Source organism: Fragaria vesca, unplaced genomic scaffold (genome assembly GCF_000184155.1).
Source record: "Fragaria vesca subsp. vesca unplaced genomic scaffold, FraVesHawaii_1.0 scf0513160_u, whole genome shotgun sequence".
NCBI lineage: Eukaryota > Viridiplantae > Streptophyta > Magnoliopsida > Rosales > Rosaceae > Fragaria > Fragaria vesca.
In genome coordinates this window covers 1,074,668-1,089,004 of record NW_004443448.1, presented here as the reverse complement: position 1 = coordinate 1,089,004, position 14,337 = coordinate 1,074,668, and the positions used below count along the sequence as shown (strand labels likewise).

At 39.1% G+C, this 14,337-nt stretch overlaps 4 protein-coding genes across 4 annotated transcripts in view; 1 reads left to right on the top strand and 3 right to left on the bottom strand.

Moving 5' to 3' along the window:
• Positions 1-750: 750 nt before the first annotated feature.
• LOC101303187 lies at positions 751-1,506 on the top strand. The gene has a single exon (XM_004310166.1). It carries the CDS (start codon positions 751-753, stop codon positions 1,504-1,506), a length of 756 nt encoding a protein of 251 aa, XP_004310214.1.
• A 1,016-nt stretch (positions 1,507-2,522) lies between these two features.
• Positions 2,523-6,624, bottom strand: LOC101307750 (65-kDa microtubule-associated protein 8-like). Its single transcript, XM_004310025.1, has 11 exons — positions 6,567-6,624; positions 6,256-6,443; positions 5,683-5,940; positions 5,357-5,569; positions 4,883-5,038; positions 4,651-4,810; positions 4,408-4,559; positions 4,231-4,318; positions 3,907-3,980; positions 3,379-3,453; positions 2,523-3,083 (listed from the first exon to the last, which is right to left on the bottom strand). The coding sequence occupies exons 1-11, from the start codon at positions 6,622-6,624 to the stop codon at positions 2,778-2,780; spliced, it is 1,728 nt and encodes a 575-aa protein (XP_004310073.1). The 3' UTR covers positions 2,523-2,777.
• A 1,202-nt stretch (positions 6,625-7,826) lies between these two features.
• LOC101307456 (ELMO domain-containing protein A-like) lies at positions 7,827-10,785 on the bottom strand. Its single transcript, XM_004310024.1, has 9 exons — positions 10,687-10,785; positions 9,782-9,891; positions 9,462-9,530; positions 9,107-9,222; positions 8,941-8,995; positions 8,732-8,852; positions 8,515-8,562; positions 8,329-8,423; positions 7,827-8,177 (listed from the first exon to the last, which is right to left on the bottom strand). Exons 1-9 carry the CDS (start codon positions 10,757-10,759, stop codon positions 8,079-8,081), a joined length of 786 nt encoding a protein of 261 aa, XP_004310072.1. The 5' UTR covers positions 10,760-10,785; the 3' UTR covers positions 7,827-8,078.
• Positions 10,786-12,397: 1,612 nt separating this feature from the next.
• The window catches only part of LOC101302900 (putative caffeoyl-CoA O-methyltransferase At1g67980-like), a 2,274-nt gene continuing 334 nt past the window's right edge, over positions 12,398-14,337 (bottom strand). Inside the window, exons 2-5 of the mRNA XM_004310165.1 lie at positions 13,624-13,709; positions 13,313-13,457; positions 13,038-13,169; positions 12,398-12,703 (exon numbers count right to left, since the gene is read on the bottom strand). Coding sequence (XP_004310213.1) covers positions 12,398-12,703; positions 13,038-13,169; positions 13,313-13,457; positions 13,624-13,709 — 669 coding nt within the window. The remainder of the gene's footprint in view (positions 12,704-13,037; positions 13,170-13,312; positions 13,458-13,623; positions 13,710-14,337) is intronic.

Sequence of the window (14,337 nt, the reverse complement as noted above, 5' to 3'; positions counted from 1 at the left end):
ATAGATAGATCATTTTGATACAGAATTAGAGTTGTTTCAAACTTGTCTTCATTGATGTTGCCGGAAACTCAAAGCTTTCATACCGTTTTTGTTGTCTCAAACTCTTGCCACAACTCAGGGTTTTAGGTAAAATTACTGCTCCCTAAACAACTAAAGGATCGATCCTCCCCACTGCAACCACAGATGGAGAAGACAAAAGAGAAGGGACGAGCCGCTACCCGTTCGATGCATGAGCCCAGCCTCAACTGATCCCACGAATCTCATTGCCTCCGCCATCCCACTCCATTTTGCCGCTGCCATCCTAGCACCCGACTCCATCTACATAATTGATCTATAAGGGTGAGGGTTAGAATGACTAGACGAGCTGTTTTCTTCACTTCACCACCAAGTTAAAGAATGAAAAATTACAGTCCATAATCTAAAATGATGTGTAAGAATAACAAATCTAACCATTCATTTTCAATTATATATAATATTGGACACACCGAAATTAAAATTAAAATAAGATTTAGAAATTTCTCAAAGTCAAGTGTAGGCGGGAAAGAAACATGAATCGCGGGAAGTTTCTGACATACCTAAAGTACCCTGGACTGTAAACTTTCAGACGCCCGGAAAACAACGTAATAACTACCTTCCTTCAAGTGCATTATCGTCCATACGAAACTTAGAAGAGGCCTACTTCCCGCCATTTCAAAACCCTAAACTCCACTTCCCCTTTTCTCTTTCATTCATTCGCCGACCAAACCAAAAATGGCAGAAAACGACACCGCCGCGGCGACACCACCCCAGATGGCAGAAGAAGAGGAGGACCCATCCCCGATCCGACCCGAATCCGGAGAAGAAACCGCTGTCCGACCCGAACCGACAGAAGAAAACACTGCAACGATCCAACCCGTATCGGAAGAAGAGAACCCGCAACCACAGATCGCGGAAGAAGAGGAACCACCACTGGCTGAAGAAGACGACGCAGCGACGACCCGACCCGAATCCGGGGAAGAGAAAGCAGTCGGATCCGAACCGGAAGAGGAGAACACGGCACCAATCGAAATCGCATCGGAAGAAGAGAATGAAGCCGAAGGAGAGGAGGCAAATCCGGAGCAACCCGGACGGATCCGACTCGAGCTTCCAACGGGTCGGGTCAAGAAGATAATGAAGCTGGATCCAGAGATCAACAAGATAAACTCAGAAGCTCTGTACCTGGTCTCCTGCTCCGCCCAGCTCTTCCTCCAATTCCTCGCCGAGGGCTCCGCCGAGGCGGCGATGGAGAAGCAGCGCAAGATCGTGAAGCTAGAGCACATAAGGACGGCGGCGAAGAGGCACCGCGCCACCAGAGATTTCCTCGTGGATGAGCTCCCCGTGCCGGCTCAGCCCTCCGATCAGAAGTCCGCTGATCGGAGCCGCGCTCGCACGGTTGCTGACAATCCCGCTCCGGCTGGCACTCGTCGGATTGATGACTTCTTTAGTAAGTCAGCAACTAAATCCCCAGTTCAGGTTGAGGAGTCATAGACAAGTAGATCTTCATCTTTGTTAGTCGAAAAGCAAAGCATCTAATCGGAAAGTATCTCTATGAATTCTAGGAGACTCGGATTTGAATTTCGATTCGAAGCTGTGTAGTGACTTTCTATATTTCATTATGAGTTGGATATTTATGATTTACCTAAGCAAAAATAGCTTGTTCTTGGTGTGTGTTCGATGCAATGTGCCTGCAATTTCGTATTTATCACGCAATCTATGAGGTGTTTTTGTTGAAATTGTGAGGTTAAGAATGCTGTTGTCGGATTTATGTTTTTGGTTCTTTTACATGTTGAAGAAGTAAATCTATGGAACTAGTGCATGAGCAACAGGAACAAACAATTGCTGAAGAGTTTTATAGAGATGGAAGAAGCCAGAAGGTATGACCTTATATTTCTATAAATGAGACATTGTCAAGTGCAATAGTCAATGTCGTTCCTTCCTGGATATTGAATTTGTTCCTGTTTGTAAGAAAGCGGGTTATGTTCTTAATTGAAACCCAAAAGCTAGATGAGTGAATTCCTATTAACAATTCACACTGCATTGTGGCTGTTTAGGGGAAATGACAGCCAAAGTAACAAGCATGAATCTCAGTGAAAATTGACGGAAAACTTTATCTTCTGCTTCCATGTATGTCTGTATTGTTTAGGACAGAATCTTTTTTGTTTTCTGCCTTTGTGTTCATATCATATATATTACTTTCTTAGGTAAAGTGTAGGCATTTCTTGCCATGCTTCTAGTCTCTTCCTTATGCATATTGGTAAATGTCCTTGGGTTGCAATGTTTTCTTGCCACTACGAGATGAACACATCATACATGTTGAAGTTCGTAATTTAATAGTACAACTGTACAACTGAGGAATATTACATTGTGTCACAAGCTGTCATTGCAGTCTTAGAGTATTAAATCTATGATATGCACAGAAGCTTGTAGTAAACAAGCTCAAGTAGTTTTGTTTAGTTGACTGCGAGTATACTTCTATGCTAGTAATAGGAAGACAACAATCCTAGGAACTTATTTATTTGCACTTGCAATCACAATTGCAATTGCCTTACAGTTCTAGACGCATGTTCCTATGAGAATTGAGAGGCTCTGGACACTTCTGCAGATACAGGGAACATGTAGAGGCTGTTTAGCTGAAATTGTAACTGTTCTTATTTGTCTGCATTATCTGATAAGTCATTCCGCAAAACTAGCTTTCTCACATTCTTACGCTCTATGTTTTTGGAGTGTTACTTGAAGACTGACAGATTAAACATAATATTTCAGGGAGATAGGGGGCCGGAAAATGTTGATACCACTGAAGCTGTTTCATCTCTAACAGGTGAAACAAGACCAGGTCTTGCAAACATCTTTTGTCTCTGTGCCCTCTTACCCTCATTTGATATGCCTTGAGTGCCTAAATCTATGCTGTTTGATCCCAGCTTCTGAAGGCCCAGAGAAAGCCTTCTGTTTAGAGGCATAGCAGTGCTAAAACCTCCATTGACACTTCTGTTTGAAGTACGCCTAGGACTGGGCAGGAACAACTTTTCTTGCTGATGATGCACTATTTGGCCTGGGAACTTCATTTCCTGTGGGGAAAAATTGCCTCATCAAGTTTGGTAAGAAGATGCATGCCATTGTAGAATTTTTCTGTATGACTACGTTTAAATATTAGTGATGGTATTGATCCTCCTTTTTCTCTTGAAGACACTATGCACACTTCCTTTTGTGTATTAATGATGAAGAGAAAAGGGAGTGTGAGTAGTATGACTAGTATCTTGAAGGGATTGTGAATATCGCCTCCCATATAGGTTCTAGGACGTGTCACTGGAAAACTACAAACCCATAAAAGTCACGTTTTTGTAAAGTAAGAATTTTACTAACCCTTTGTCTTTGCCTCTCCCCCTCCTTTTCCTGCCTTAACGCGTTATACTCTTCCAACATTGCTAGGAGAGGTACCTGTATGACATAATGTTTTCATCTATAATTAGTTGACTTGAGCTACGCAGTGCAAGTAATGCAGAAACATTAAATTGAAATAAGTAGAAATAAAGATACTACGAAGTCCAAATTGTAAGACATTAATGAAACACTGGAGTCCAGGGTTCCATGATTTTTTGTGGTGTCTTTACACCAGCTTTTCTGTATGTTCATTTCCAAATGATATAACCTACTTGAAATTACCAACATGTATAAAAGTTATTGCCTTTTAAGTTTAACGTTATTCGACATAAAAAAGGGGATGATTTAAAGGTTGAAGGATTCTAAAAATTTACTGTGCTCAACTTTGATGAGACTAGAATGTATGTATTATATTAAAGGATACTTTAGTTGTTATGCAAATCGGGCAATGCAGAATCAAATAAGAGAATCTTTTTGTATTGCAGTATTACAAAGCAATGAAGTCCGTACCTCATCATATAAGAAAGTCTTCTTTCTTTCTTCTTCCCAACTCTTGATGTTTTCCATCAGCAAGTCCACCAAAGCTGCATTTTATTCCATTTTCAAAGCATATATCATACTTGGATGGCATAATATCATCTGATGTCAATGTACGTACATTTAAATCTTCATTTTCTTTGGTTAATTTCTATTAGGATAACTCATCCAGGAGTGATATCTTTATATCCATAAGACAGCATTTTCTGGTACTTGTTATAAGGTTTGATTGGTGTACCTCTTACATATGACAGTCCTTACTGTTGGGAACGAATGCATACAGGTTCTCAATATTACCTGGAATTTTGCTGACTAATACTCGAGCACGTTCTGCACGTCTGAGGTTCTTGTGTGCACCTCTTCTGACTGAGTATCGATTTTCATCCTGAAAGGGTACTTGGATTAGGAAACTTGAGATATTTTTTTGAGTGTGTTACTGATAAAGTTAAATTAATGTGCAAGTAAAAAACTGACTCTTCCATATTCTTCCAACCAGCGCTCTTCATCACATGCTAGCATCCACTTTTCCACTTTTTCCATAATTGTCTTTCTGCTACAAGCTTCATCTTCTGCTCTTGATATCTGTTGATCCATGCTCATAACAAGATCTGCATGGTCAATTTCCCCTGTTGTTCGTATGTCAGTTTGTGAACTGCATCATCTTTAAGCAATGACATTCTTTATTCTTAGACTAAGGCACATATCAATGAATCTCACCAGAGTTCAGCAGGTTAATTATATTATCCATCTTTGCGTGCACAGGAATCTCCATGTGTGATTTATTGCATATCTCCTTGAGCTCATTCTGTTTCTTGAGAAATAGTTCTTTCGTCTTACTTACTTTTAATTGATCCAGTCTCTTGACTTCAGTCTCAGCCTTTAAACAAATGTGAACATTGTTATTTCTATTTTCTGATACATTTAGTTGTCATCAAAATCTTATACTTACCTGCTGGATTATTTTTTGGGTTAAGCTTCCTGGATCTGATACTTCTGCTGATGAAACTGATAATAAGCCGGTAACATGGAAAAACAGATGACGATCTTTATAGGGCGTGTCCATGAAATTCCATAAGTTTGTCAATGCTTTACCAAGATGGTGAAGCTGAAAAAAGTATATCCAGAAATATATCATGCTGATGCTTTATTTATAATGAATTTGCATCTTGAAGAATTCCAGGAGGGGAGTATCTTGAAAAATGACTAGAAAATGGAAGACAGGGAAAACAAATGACCCACAGGAACTGATGTTACCCAAATCACAAAATTCATGCTTGAGTTTACCATGATTTAGGTTATTAATCTATTTTAAGTCAAATTTTGTGTTCTATCACCACGTATCAGTCTGCAGAAAACAGGTGGCAGACCTTGCCAATTAATTTTGCTGAAATGAATAATGATACAACTATAGGCAAACCATTACCTTTTCAAGTCGCTTTTGCTTTTCTTCTTCTAGGGATTCCACTGTGCTGTTGAGTTTAGCCAAAATACTGTTGCTTATGTTCTTGGCTATCCCACACAATTCATTCAAGCTTGGGTGAACCTTGGTGATGACCATAGAGGAGTCTGTTCCTAATATTGAAGACAACTTTTGGATGGAATTTATAAATTTTTCCACCCGCTTGAGCCTCTCATTCTGCAAGATGAACAGAAAGCTTGAAAGGAGATTTGAATTTATTGTCGAGAATAAATCAGAAAAATGTTCTATTCATTGTCAAGAATACAGTATCTGAACTATAGTTGTAGTACCCTGTCATTGTGGAGTCTTTGTAGCTCTGTCTGATACTCCTCTAGTTTCTTCAGTGAAAGATCGTTCTCATTCACCCTGACATCTGATGATGACTTTTCATACTCTGACTGCCCTGCTATTTCTGCAGAGATCTTCTGAATTTGCCCTTGCACAGCTCGGAACTTATTCACCCTATCTTCTTTCCTCAGTCTCATTTCTCGCAGAGCTGGGGTGATGGAATCTAGCTGCTCTTTCAGTGTTCCCACCATTTTTTCTGGCTGATGAGATAATACAAGCATTAGTTCCTTCAAGTAAGATTTTTCACATTTAGTCAAGACTTCTAGATCTCATGATCACTCTAGTTAACCCCTAGTGTGAGGCTAAACACACAGGCTTAGCTAGACCAATCTGGCATTCTTGGACAAGGAGAAATCATGAAGTTGTGAATTGAATTTTGAATTATCTAGCTATTGTATTTATAATTTAGCAAAATTGCTATGCACATATGTGTTTGGGTCTAATTTAACTTGCATGCTGTTATATCTGGTCACACTAATATACTGAGTTGACAGGGTTTTGATAAGTAGGGTTACCCGTCCGGGGAGAGACCGTTCGCCAAGTGACAAAAGAAGATGAGTAAATTCAGCCTCAGCTTCTGCCAACTCCTGGTGCAGACGAGCTCTCGAGGTATTAGCAGCATCAACCTTCCTCCTATAAACCTCCAGACATTCCTGCTCCAAATCCAGCAGTACCTTCTCCCTTTCAAACTGACCTTGTCCAATTTCATTCCAAATCATCTGTTTCATTGCAACCAAGAACAAAGGTACCAAAATGAGAAATACTCAAAAACATTAAGTTTATCTCATAGTTGAAAACCTTGCCTGTAGTTCTTGAAGCAGATATCCACATGATGTTTCAGGAAGCACTGAGCTTCTCCTCACCGGTGCTTGCAATGAACCCATCTGATCTTCTTTTTGTTTCACTACAGCCGGATGTCGGAGATGCACAGCCAGCAAAAGTGTGCTGAGTTCAGTTTCTTGACAAGAAACAATGTCAAGTTAGTGAGTATGGAAACAGAAAGAGCTGGAAGTTCCTTGATATGCACCCAATGACTGGGGCGGGAAAGCAAGTGTTTTGTGTGTGGTGGTGGAGCTTTTGGTGTGAGTTTTGCTTAAAAGACAAGAGTAGCCAAAGGTAGGTAATCCCCATTCCCCAAGCTTTGGGTTCAAGGATCTCAGCACTTCTTTTAGAACCTTCAGCTTCGGATGCTTCAATTTAGTTTCAAATTCTTTTTTAGTTAGGGCCTCTTATTCAAAGATGTGGGTGCCTATTTTCTACAGCACTGACCAGCCTTAGACTTGATTCCAAAGCAATCCCTCACTGATATAAGGTAAGCAACTGGCTTTCATGCCTAATTTAGCATTACCCATTTTTAGTGGGGTTCATCACTGATTTAAACCATTGCTCGAATATTGGTCGAGTTTGTGGTTGATGGCCATTGGCTTAGCACCTTAGTTCCCCCATTGATGTGAAATGTGAGCTTCATTTTTACCTCTTTCAGGCATGAGATTAGCTTGCGTATCTATATCATTTGACCACCTGATTTTACAGCATATTTTTGCTTAAGTATAAGATATGGTGATATATCATTCTTCTATGGGAAATCTTGGTAGGGAGGGATAAGATACCATGAGTGTTTGAGACCCAAAGGTGTGTGTTATAAAGCTGGAAACTGAAACTGAATTTCGCCCTAACTAATGGAGAATTGGCCAGAAAAAGGAAAAGAAAGCTAGCAACCCAATCTCTCAACTATTCACATCACGCAAACTAGGTCCAGCTGTTTGTTAAATCAAGATTTATTATCATGGAAGAAAATCAAAACCTATTTCATCTTACGATCGATTGTGTACTACATAAAAATGGTTATAAGTTTTAAGATGAGGCATTGGTTTGTTAAATTTACACTCAGTTCCATATTGGTCCAGCATATTTTCCCACAGCACAATGTTGGATGAAGTTTCACCATTCATTTTTACCGAGGACCAAAGTGAGCTACCACATATTGCAAAGTATTGCTGACGAAGTGATCAGTTGCGAAAGGTGCTACCATGACTTCATATCTTAACCTCAAACATCGTTATTTGGTTTGAGCTTCTCGTAATTTCGAAATTTATCTGAGCTTTATGCTTCAAACTATCATTTTTCTGCCTAACACCCTTCATGATAACTCACATAAGCTCAAAGTGACACTGCCAAGAAAAAGAACCCTACAGAGGTTGGATAGTAGAACAACCTAATGGTAATGCGATTATCCGAGCGAGGGAGAGGGAGATTTACAATTTTAAGGTCAGTCAGGGATGCTTATAGGGACGAAATGAGTATGTGGTTCTTCTAGGTTGTGTATTACCAATTACTATTATGTAAGAAGGCTGTAAGAAGGCATGTCTTCAATCCGCAGGACATCGTCCATTAGTAATTCCCTCTCCAACTGAGCTCGAGTCGATTTCAAAACATCCTGTAAGACAAACAATTGAAATCAAAACCCTTTTGAACTGGCAGCAAAGTAGTAGAGTATAGACTTTCACCCTACACCATTTGATCCCAAAATTGTTCAACTTATGTAACCCCTTTATGAATCATATATACAACATATCAAGGATTCTCACATTGAATTCCATGTATGTAGCATTTCTCTCAAGCCATTGTTTATCCATAACCATGAAGGCGACACAATAGAGCAAGTCAAAAGCCCATTCGCTTTCTGAAATAACATTGAAAATGACATGGTAACATCAAGAGCCATTGTTGCTGTGAAATCGGCTTTAAACATGGAATTCGGATGTAACTCATACCTAACAACATCTGTAAGAAAACTGATCTGATAAAGGATCTTGGTTTGGCTGCCAAATAAGCAAAGCATGAGCTATCTACTCAAACAAAAAGGAAAAAAAGTTGAAACAACAAACTTCAACAAGAGCCAGTTCATTTTTTTGTCTGATAGAATAGCTTTAACTTGTCTTAATTTCTGTTAAATTCATAGTTTTGATGCATTGGACAGAAAACACTTACTGGCTTCAAGGTCAAGCATTTGCATGATCATAAATGTAATATTTACACCGGCAACAGCAAATGGATATTCCCAAGCAGCTGGCTTTCCTCCTTGCTTGTTCAATAGGCACTGGAAAGATGTCTGCATAGTGACATACAAAATAATTAAGAGAGAAACGTATTTCTTCAGGTTTCTATCTTTCTATTGCAGATCAAGGTTGGGATTTTACCGAAAATGTCTTTGCAAAGAACAAGAGGTTCTCCAAAGAAATAAATCCAGCACCCCTGTCAAGTAAATCATAAACAGCAACCAAATAAGAAAATGCCAACACAGTGAACGAGGAAACTAGGAAGAAATTAGCAGCATAACAACAAAGGAATAGAGGGAAATGGAACCTGAAATCAGTAGATGGATCTCTTCCTTGCCATCCCATCTCTTTCCATTGATCAGATACCAAGCCATGAAGCTCCTGACCGGGATATGTCGCATACCATAGAGCCCTCAACGCTTCCTGTCCTCATCAAATTTTCGTAATGACCAAGTATAAGAAATAAAAGGGAAACAATTATCAAGGAAAACACTGAGTTACTTTGTTTTGCGCTCTTTGAATTCCACATTAATTTCCTACGTGTCATTTGTGTATGAACATTGGTCATTTGAGAGCATTTGTCGTTCCAAATTAATGCTCCGATTGAATAAGTGTAGCATGAAAATGTCTCGAATATACACAGATTTAAATGAAATATTTACCTGGTGATCTGTCCTAGCAGAATCAAAGTATATCTTCATCCGGCGCTGCAACCTTCTCATCCTTTCTTCCTGCAATGTTCCGAAATAAAAAGAATGACATCAGTCCAAAAGCTAAAGAAGCAGAAGGGTCTCAATCTCAAACTAGAGAAACAAGTTCTCCATGATCATACTCTACATCACCGCCAAAATTGCCTTAAAACCTAGTGTAAGGTGGCTTTGAGCCCATTAACGTATATTCTTTATGTCATACAAATGCATAGTGGAAAAAAAATGCAATATATGAAATTCATCTGTTCGTAACCAGTAGCTCAATCACTTGCCTGCAACGGTGTCAAGTTCAAGCAGACCTTTTCGTTACTTCCCTTTGCCTTGAAGCAAACACAAGTAAGCCCCTTGCCGATCCATGCCGGCGTACCACAATTCACATCATCTGCATCATAAACCACATTTTGAACTTCAATTGGGTACCGATCATCGTGCGAATTACACAAATCAAAACAGCAAACATTGCCACAATTTACAAGCAGAACAGACACAATCTTAGTTACCTACATGAAAGCATTTCAGCAACATAATCAACCACAATTGTTGCTTCTTCTAGTACTGAATCTCCTTCTCAAATTAGGTACATTGTAGGACTACCAACCCAGAACTTGGTCCTAGTAATATCCTAATATATCCTAATATAGTAGTAGTAGTACGTAGTGAAGTGGACGAGACACGGAGTGGTCGAACTACTACACTCAACACTCTGTGTGTGCAGTGTCGTGTTGAACCCGACAAGGTCAAAGTTAGAGAGCAACACGCGCCGATCTGGGACACCAGACAGCATCCAACCACGTGGGCGACATATGGTCTCCATGTGAGAACTTGGTCCAGTTTGGTCGGAGCGTGTATCACACGCGCTTATACTTCTACATCTACCTACATTTCACCGTTCATCGCATCTTAGACCTATGGACCACCGCCGGTTTAGTCATCATCATGGACCGGACCGGCCAAGTGGAACCCTGGAGATGGATGTGTCAATGATTAAAACCCTACACATTCTCATATTCTCGATAGCATAGGCATAGAAGTCGAGATTCGTATTAGTTCTAAAATTACTACGGATATATTCTAGTAGAAGATACCATCAAACAAGCTTAATCAAGAAATCGAAGTTTCATAGAAAACCAATCAAAGAAGAGAAATTTGAGTTTGAATAGAGAAGAAGAGAGGAAACCTGAGGAAGAATTAGCGGCGGAGCTTAGGGTGGCGCAGCGAGAAGTGACGGAGGAAGGAGAGAGAGTACGCATCGTCGTCGCGACGGGGCTGCCTTGTCTCTTCACCACACTTATCCCTAGCCTCACTTTTACAGGAGAGTGCCGAATAATATGCCTAGCTGGCGCTATGTGTTCTTTGAAAATAGAGGGTTTGGGTCACGAGTGGGAATCAGCGCGTGCGTTAGTAGGTGGCGGCCAACATGGAATGCATCGCCGGGTGACATAGGTACGTAGTCACTCCAACTGTTCTGTTATGTCAAATCAATCACCAAAGTCCCGAGCATTGGATTTGACAGGACGGACACGTGGCGGCCCGCAGGAGAGAATAATCATGAACGTCCACCCACGCCCGTGGAGATGGGTGGAGGCGTGAATTGTGAAAGGCCGACCCAAAAGGCGAAGCCCAGTCCAGGGGAGCACTCGTACCCAATGGTTTAGGGGAGCACTCGTATCATATAGAAGTGATAACTTGGTCCACCTCACCAACATTACCAGAATTCAATCCGAACGAAAATGATTAGAGTTAAATCTTAGAATTAGAATTAAATTCAGTTTACTCCCGTGAGGTTTGGGAGTAACTTCATGTTAATCCCTATACTTTCAATTTTATCAGTTTACCTCTCAAACTTTTGAATTTTCCTCGAGCGTGACCAAATGTCCTATATTCTGTCCAAATCGGACGTTAATTGCTGATAATTTTAACCTTATCTATGAGGCCAGTATCTAGAATTTGGGCAAATCGGACCTTAACTGCTGATAATTAAAAGTCAATTCAAACGGAATATGAGAATTTGGGCACGGCAGACAGAAATTGAAGAGTTCAAGGGGTAAACTGATGAAAATAAAAGTGTAGGGACTAACATGAAGTTACCCCCAAACCACAAGGGGGTAAACTGAATTTAATTCTAAATCTTAACATGGCCAAAGGAGGTAGTGTTTTGACAAGAATACCCGGTAAAAAGAAAGAAGATGGATCATGATCTTGAGCAATGAAACCAGTACAAGTGGCATAGTGGTCGAGCGTCAGATATGAGATCCCCAACCTGAGTTTGATTCACAAAGTCGTTAAAAGTGGCATGATGCGATGCATAGTTAGAGCACGTATTAGATTTAGGAAGCTTTTGGATTACCTTAACTCAATAAAAACAATGATCTTAAGCTCAGCATAGTAAATGAAACGCATGCCATTTAGGGATGGCATCGGAACGACGACACATTCTGTGTTGTAAAAGACCAAGTATGGCTACAAAGTTTGATCGCCTCAAAAATGCTCCAAATCTCCAGACCAGGAAGTTTCATTGTTTAAGGGTGAGTCAGTAATTAAGCACAAAGAAGCTATGTGAGGGTTCTATGTCTTCGTTTCAGGTGTAAACAGTGTCCTTCTATCTTAACACAAAGGATTTATAAATAAAACGTCATTTTTATCTGAAACTAAAAAGTCTCCGAACATTTTTTTTAAACCCCCTATATCTAGGTGCTGCCAGACTAATTGAGGCAGCTTGCCACCTCCTAGGAGAAATTCAAGAACACTTGCTACATATATAGTACTGGGCTAATCAAACTAGCTCTTGTTATTATTATCATTGACACATTAATACGTCTTATTCAACATTAGAAAGGTTCAGCATATATAATAGCGCGCAGCAACTGCTACTCTTATGCGCGTTGATTCTAATAGAGGCGCCTGCATAGGGTAAGTCCATCTCCGACGGAAAGAAGAACTAATTCGATACGTGGATCTGTGGCGAGGAAGCTGTTCAGTTCCTTCACATAAGGCTTGTATTTCCTGATAAATTCAACCTCCGGTACCTGTACCTCCTCATCGTCAGGTTCTGCTACTGCGCCAAACCACAAAGTGTTGTCATAAGCTATTATTCCTCCCACCTTCACAAGCTTTAGTAGCAGCTCATGATATTTGATGTAGTTGTTCTTATCAGCATCCACAAACGCAAAATCAAAGATATCTTCTTTCTTTTCCTACATACATGTTGTTTAGCGTTACTTATCAGATTATTTTTTAAATGAACTTATTAGACTATTTTTATATGCGCCAAGATTGTCAATGGTCGATTTATTGGTACATACATAAACTGACACGTAAGGTGAGCTATAAACAGTTCCCACCATGTAGTGCACCTAGCATTGCTAGCTCCTAAACAAAAACCAACTAGGTAAGAATATATTTAGCTAGCTATAATTGAATCGGTGAATAATGTGTGAATTTCTTATTTTAGGTCATCATAGCATTAGTTAATGAAGTTAAAGTTCCATAGATTATGACTACAAGATCACAAATGAATTAAAAACTTACATTGTGGACGAGATCAGTTAGGACTAACATGGCATTTGATTCATAGAAGTCAATCTTATGCTCCACCCCAGCCTTTCTGATGAATGGCAATCCAACCTCGTAGGCTTCTTTATCCGGATCGATTGCTACTATCTGTAAAACGCAAACTCTATCTTTTAGTCTTTTACATTAAGTGGCCTTATCAATGATCTATGTTTTATCTAAATGACATGGAATCCAATATGATTCATGAAGATTAAAATTGTTGATGAGATAAAGTAAAACGAATTACGTACTTTGCCATCAGCAGGAAGTGCAAGAGCAGTAGTGAGAAGAGAGTAACCAGTAAATACTCCAATCTCCAACGTTTTCTTCGCATTCATGATTTTCAGAAGCATTGAGATAAGCAGACCTTCATCAACAGGCACATTCATAATACTCCTGTACACGAAATTACGAAATGTAACTATATGGAGCTTTTTGAGGTAAATTCTTTTTTCTTTTTTCTTTTTTCGAGCTTCGTTCATGGTTTTACTAATTCGGTCTAATTAACAATCGAACATCATAACATATCTACGCATAATCAAATATATCAAATGCAACCTACAGCCGCTCATATTTCTTGATCGTGGCTTCCCGCAGTTGCTTCAGTTGCTCGTGTTCTCTCGGGTAGCAGCTGGTTTCCAGGATGTACTGCATGTCATACAACAAATTGAGGCCTGTAATTATTTTTCTCTGATCGATCTCATTTATATATATATATATATATATATTTATATATATATATAAATCTTAGCTAATGAGTGACTATATATGTTAAGATAACTAATTAATTTAATTTTTTTTGAAGGATAACTAATTAATTAGAAGCATATGAGCATATGAAAAATGGAAAAAGAGATTGATCGAGCAGCTAGTGGCGGAGCCAGGATTTAAAGTCTGGAGGGGTTCAAATATATATACTGGAGCGTATGTTAAATTTAGTGAAAAATTACCTAACTCAAAGTTTTATATTTTTTTCTTGTATAAGATGATCAAATGAAGATCTTCAAACAAAGCAAACTTTTGTAGAAAATCTTCAAATGAAGCAAAATTTTGTTATATACATCTCTTAACTTGTAAAAAAATTAAAAATATACAAGGGAAGAATATCATTTTTTTTTTTTTGTAAAAGGGAAGAATATCATTTATTACTTCACAAATTTTGTTTTTGAAAATTTTGTTAGTAGTAATTTATTTTCCTATTAACTTTCTTACCTATTTTGATTGTCAAGACATAAAGATCGACCAATCAATCTATAGATACATTTCTTAATATAAT

Bases quoted from the DNA above. Each gene is read 5' to 3' on its own strand.
- LOC101303187 (XM_004310166.1), top strand. From the start codon at position 751: ATGGCAGAAAACGACACCGCCGCGGCGACACCACCCCAGATGGCAGAA.
- LOC101307750 (XM_004310025.1), bottom strand. From the start codon at position 6,624: ATGGGTTCATTGCAAGCACCGGTGAGGAGAAGCTCAGTGCTTCCTGAA. The intron at 5,039-5,356 runs GTAATGGTTTGC...TACTTTTTTCAG, and splicing joins AGCAAAAGCGACTTGAAAAG to CTTCACCATCTTGGTAAAGC. The intron at 3,454-3,906 runs GTACGGACTTCA...TATGTCATACAG, and splicing joins AGACTTTCTTATATGATGAG to GTACCTCTCCTAGCAATGTT.
- LOC101307456 (XM_004310024.1), bottom strand. From the start codon at position 10,759: ATGCGTACTCTCTCTCCTTCCTCCGTCACTTCTCGCTGCGCCACCCTA. The intron at 9,223-9,461 runs GTAAATATTTCA...TGATGAGGACAG, and splicing joins CTGCTAGGACAGATCACCAG to GAAGCGTTGAGGGCTCTATG. The intron at 8,563-8,731 runs GTAAGTGTTTTC...CTTATTTGGCAG, and splicing joins AATGCTTGACCTTGAAGCCA to CCAAACCAAGATCCTTTATC.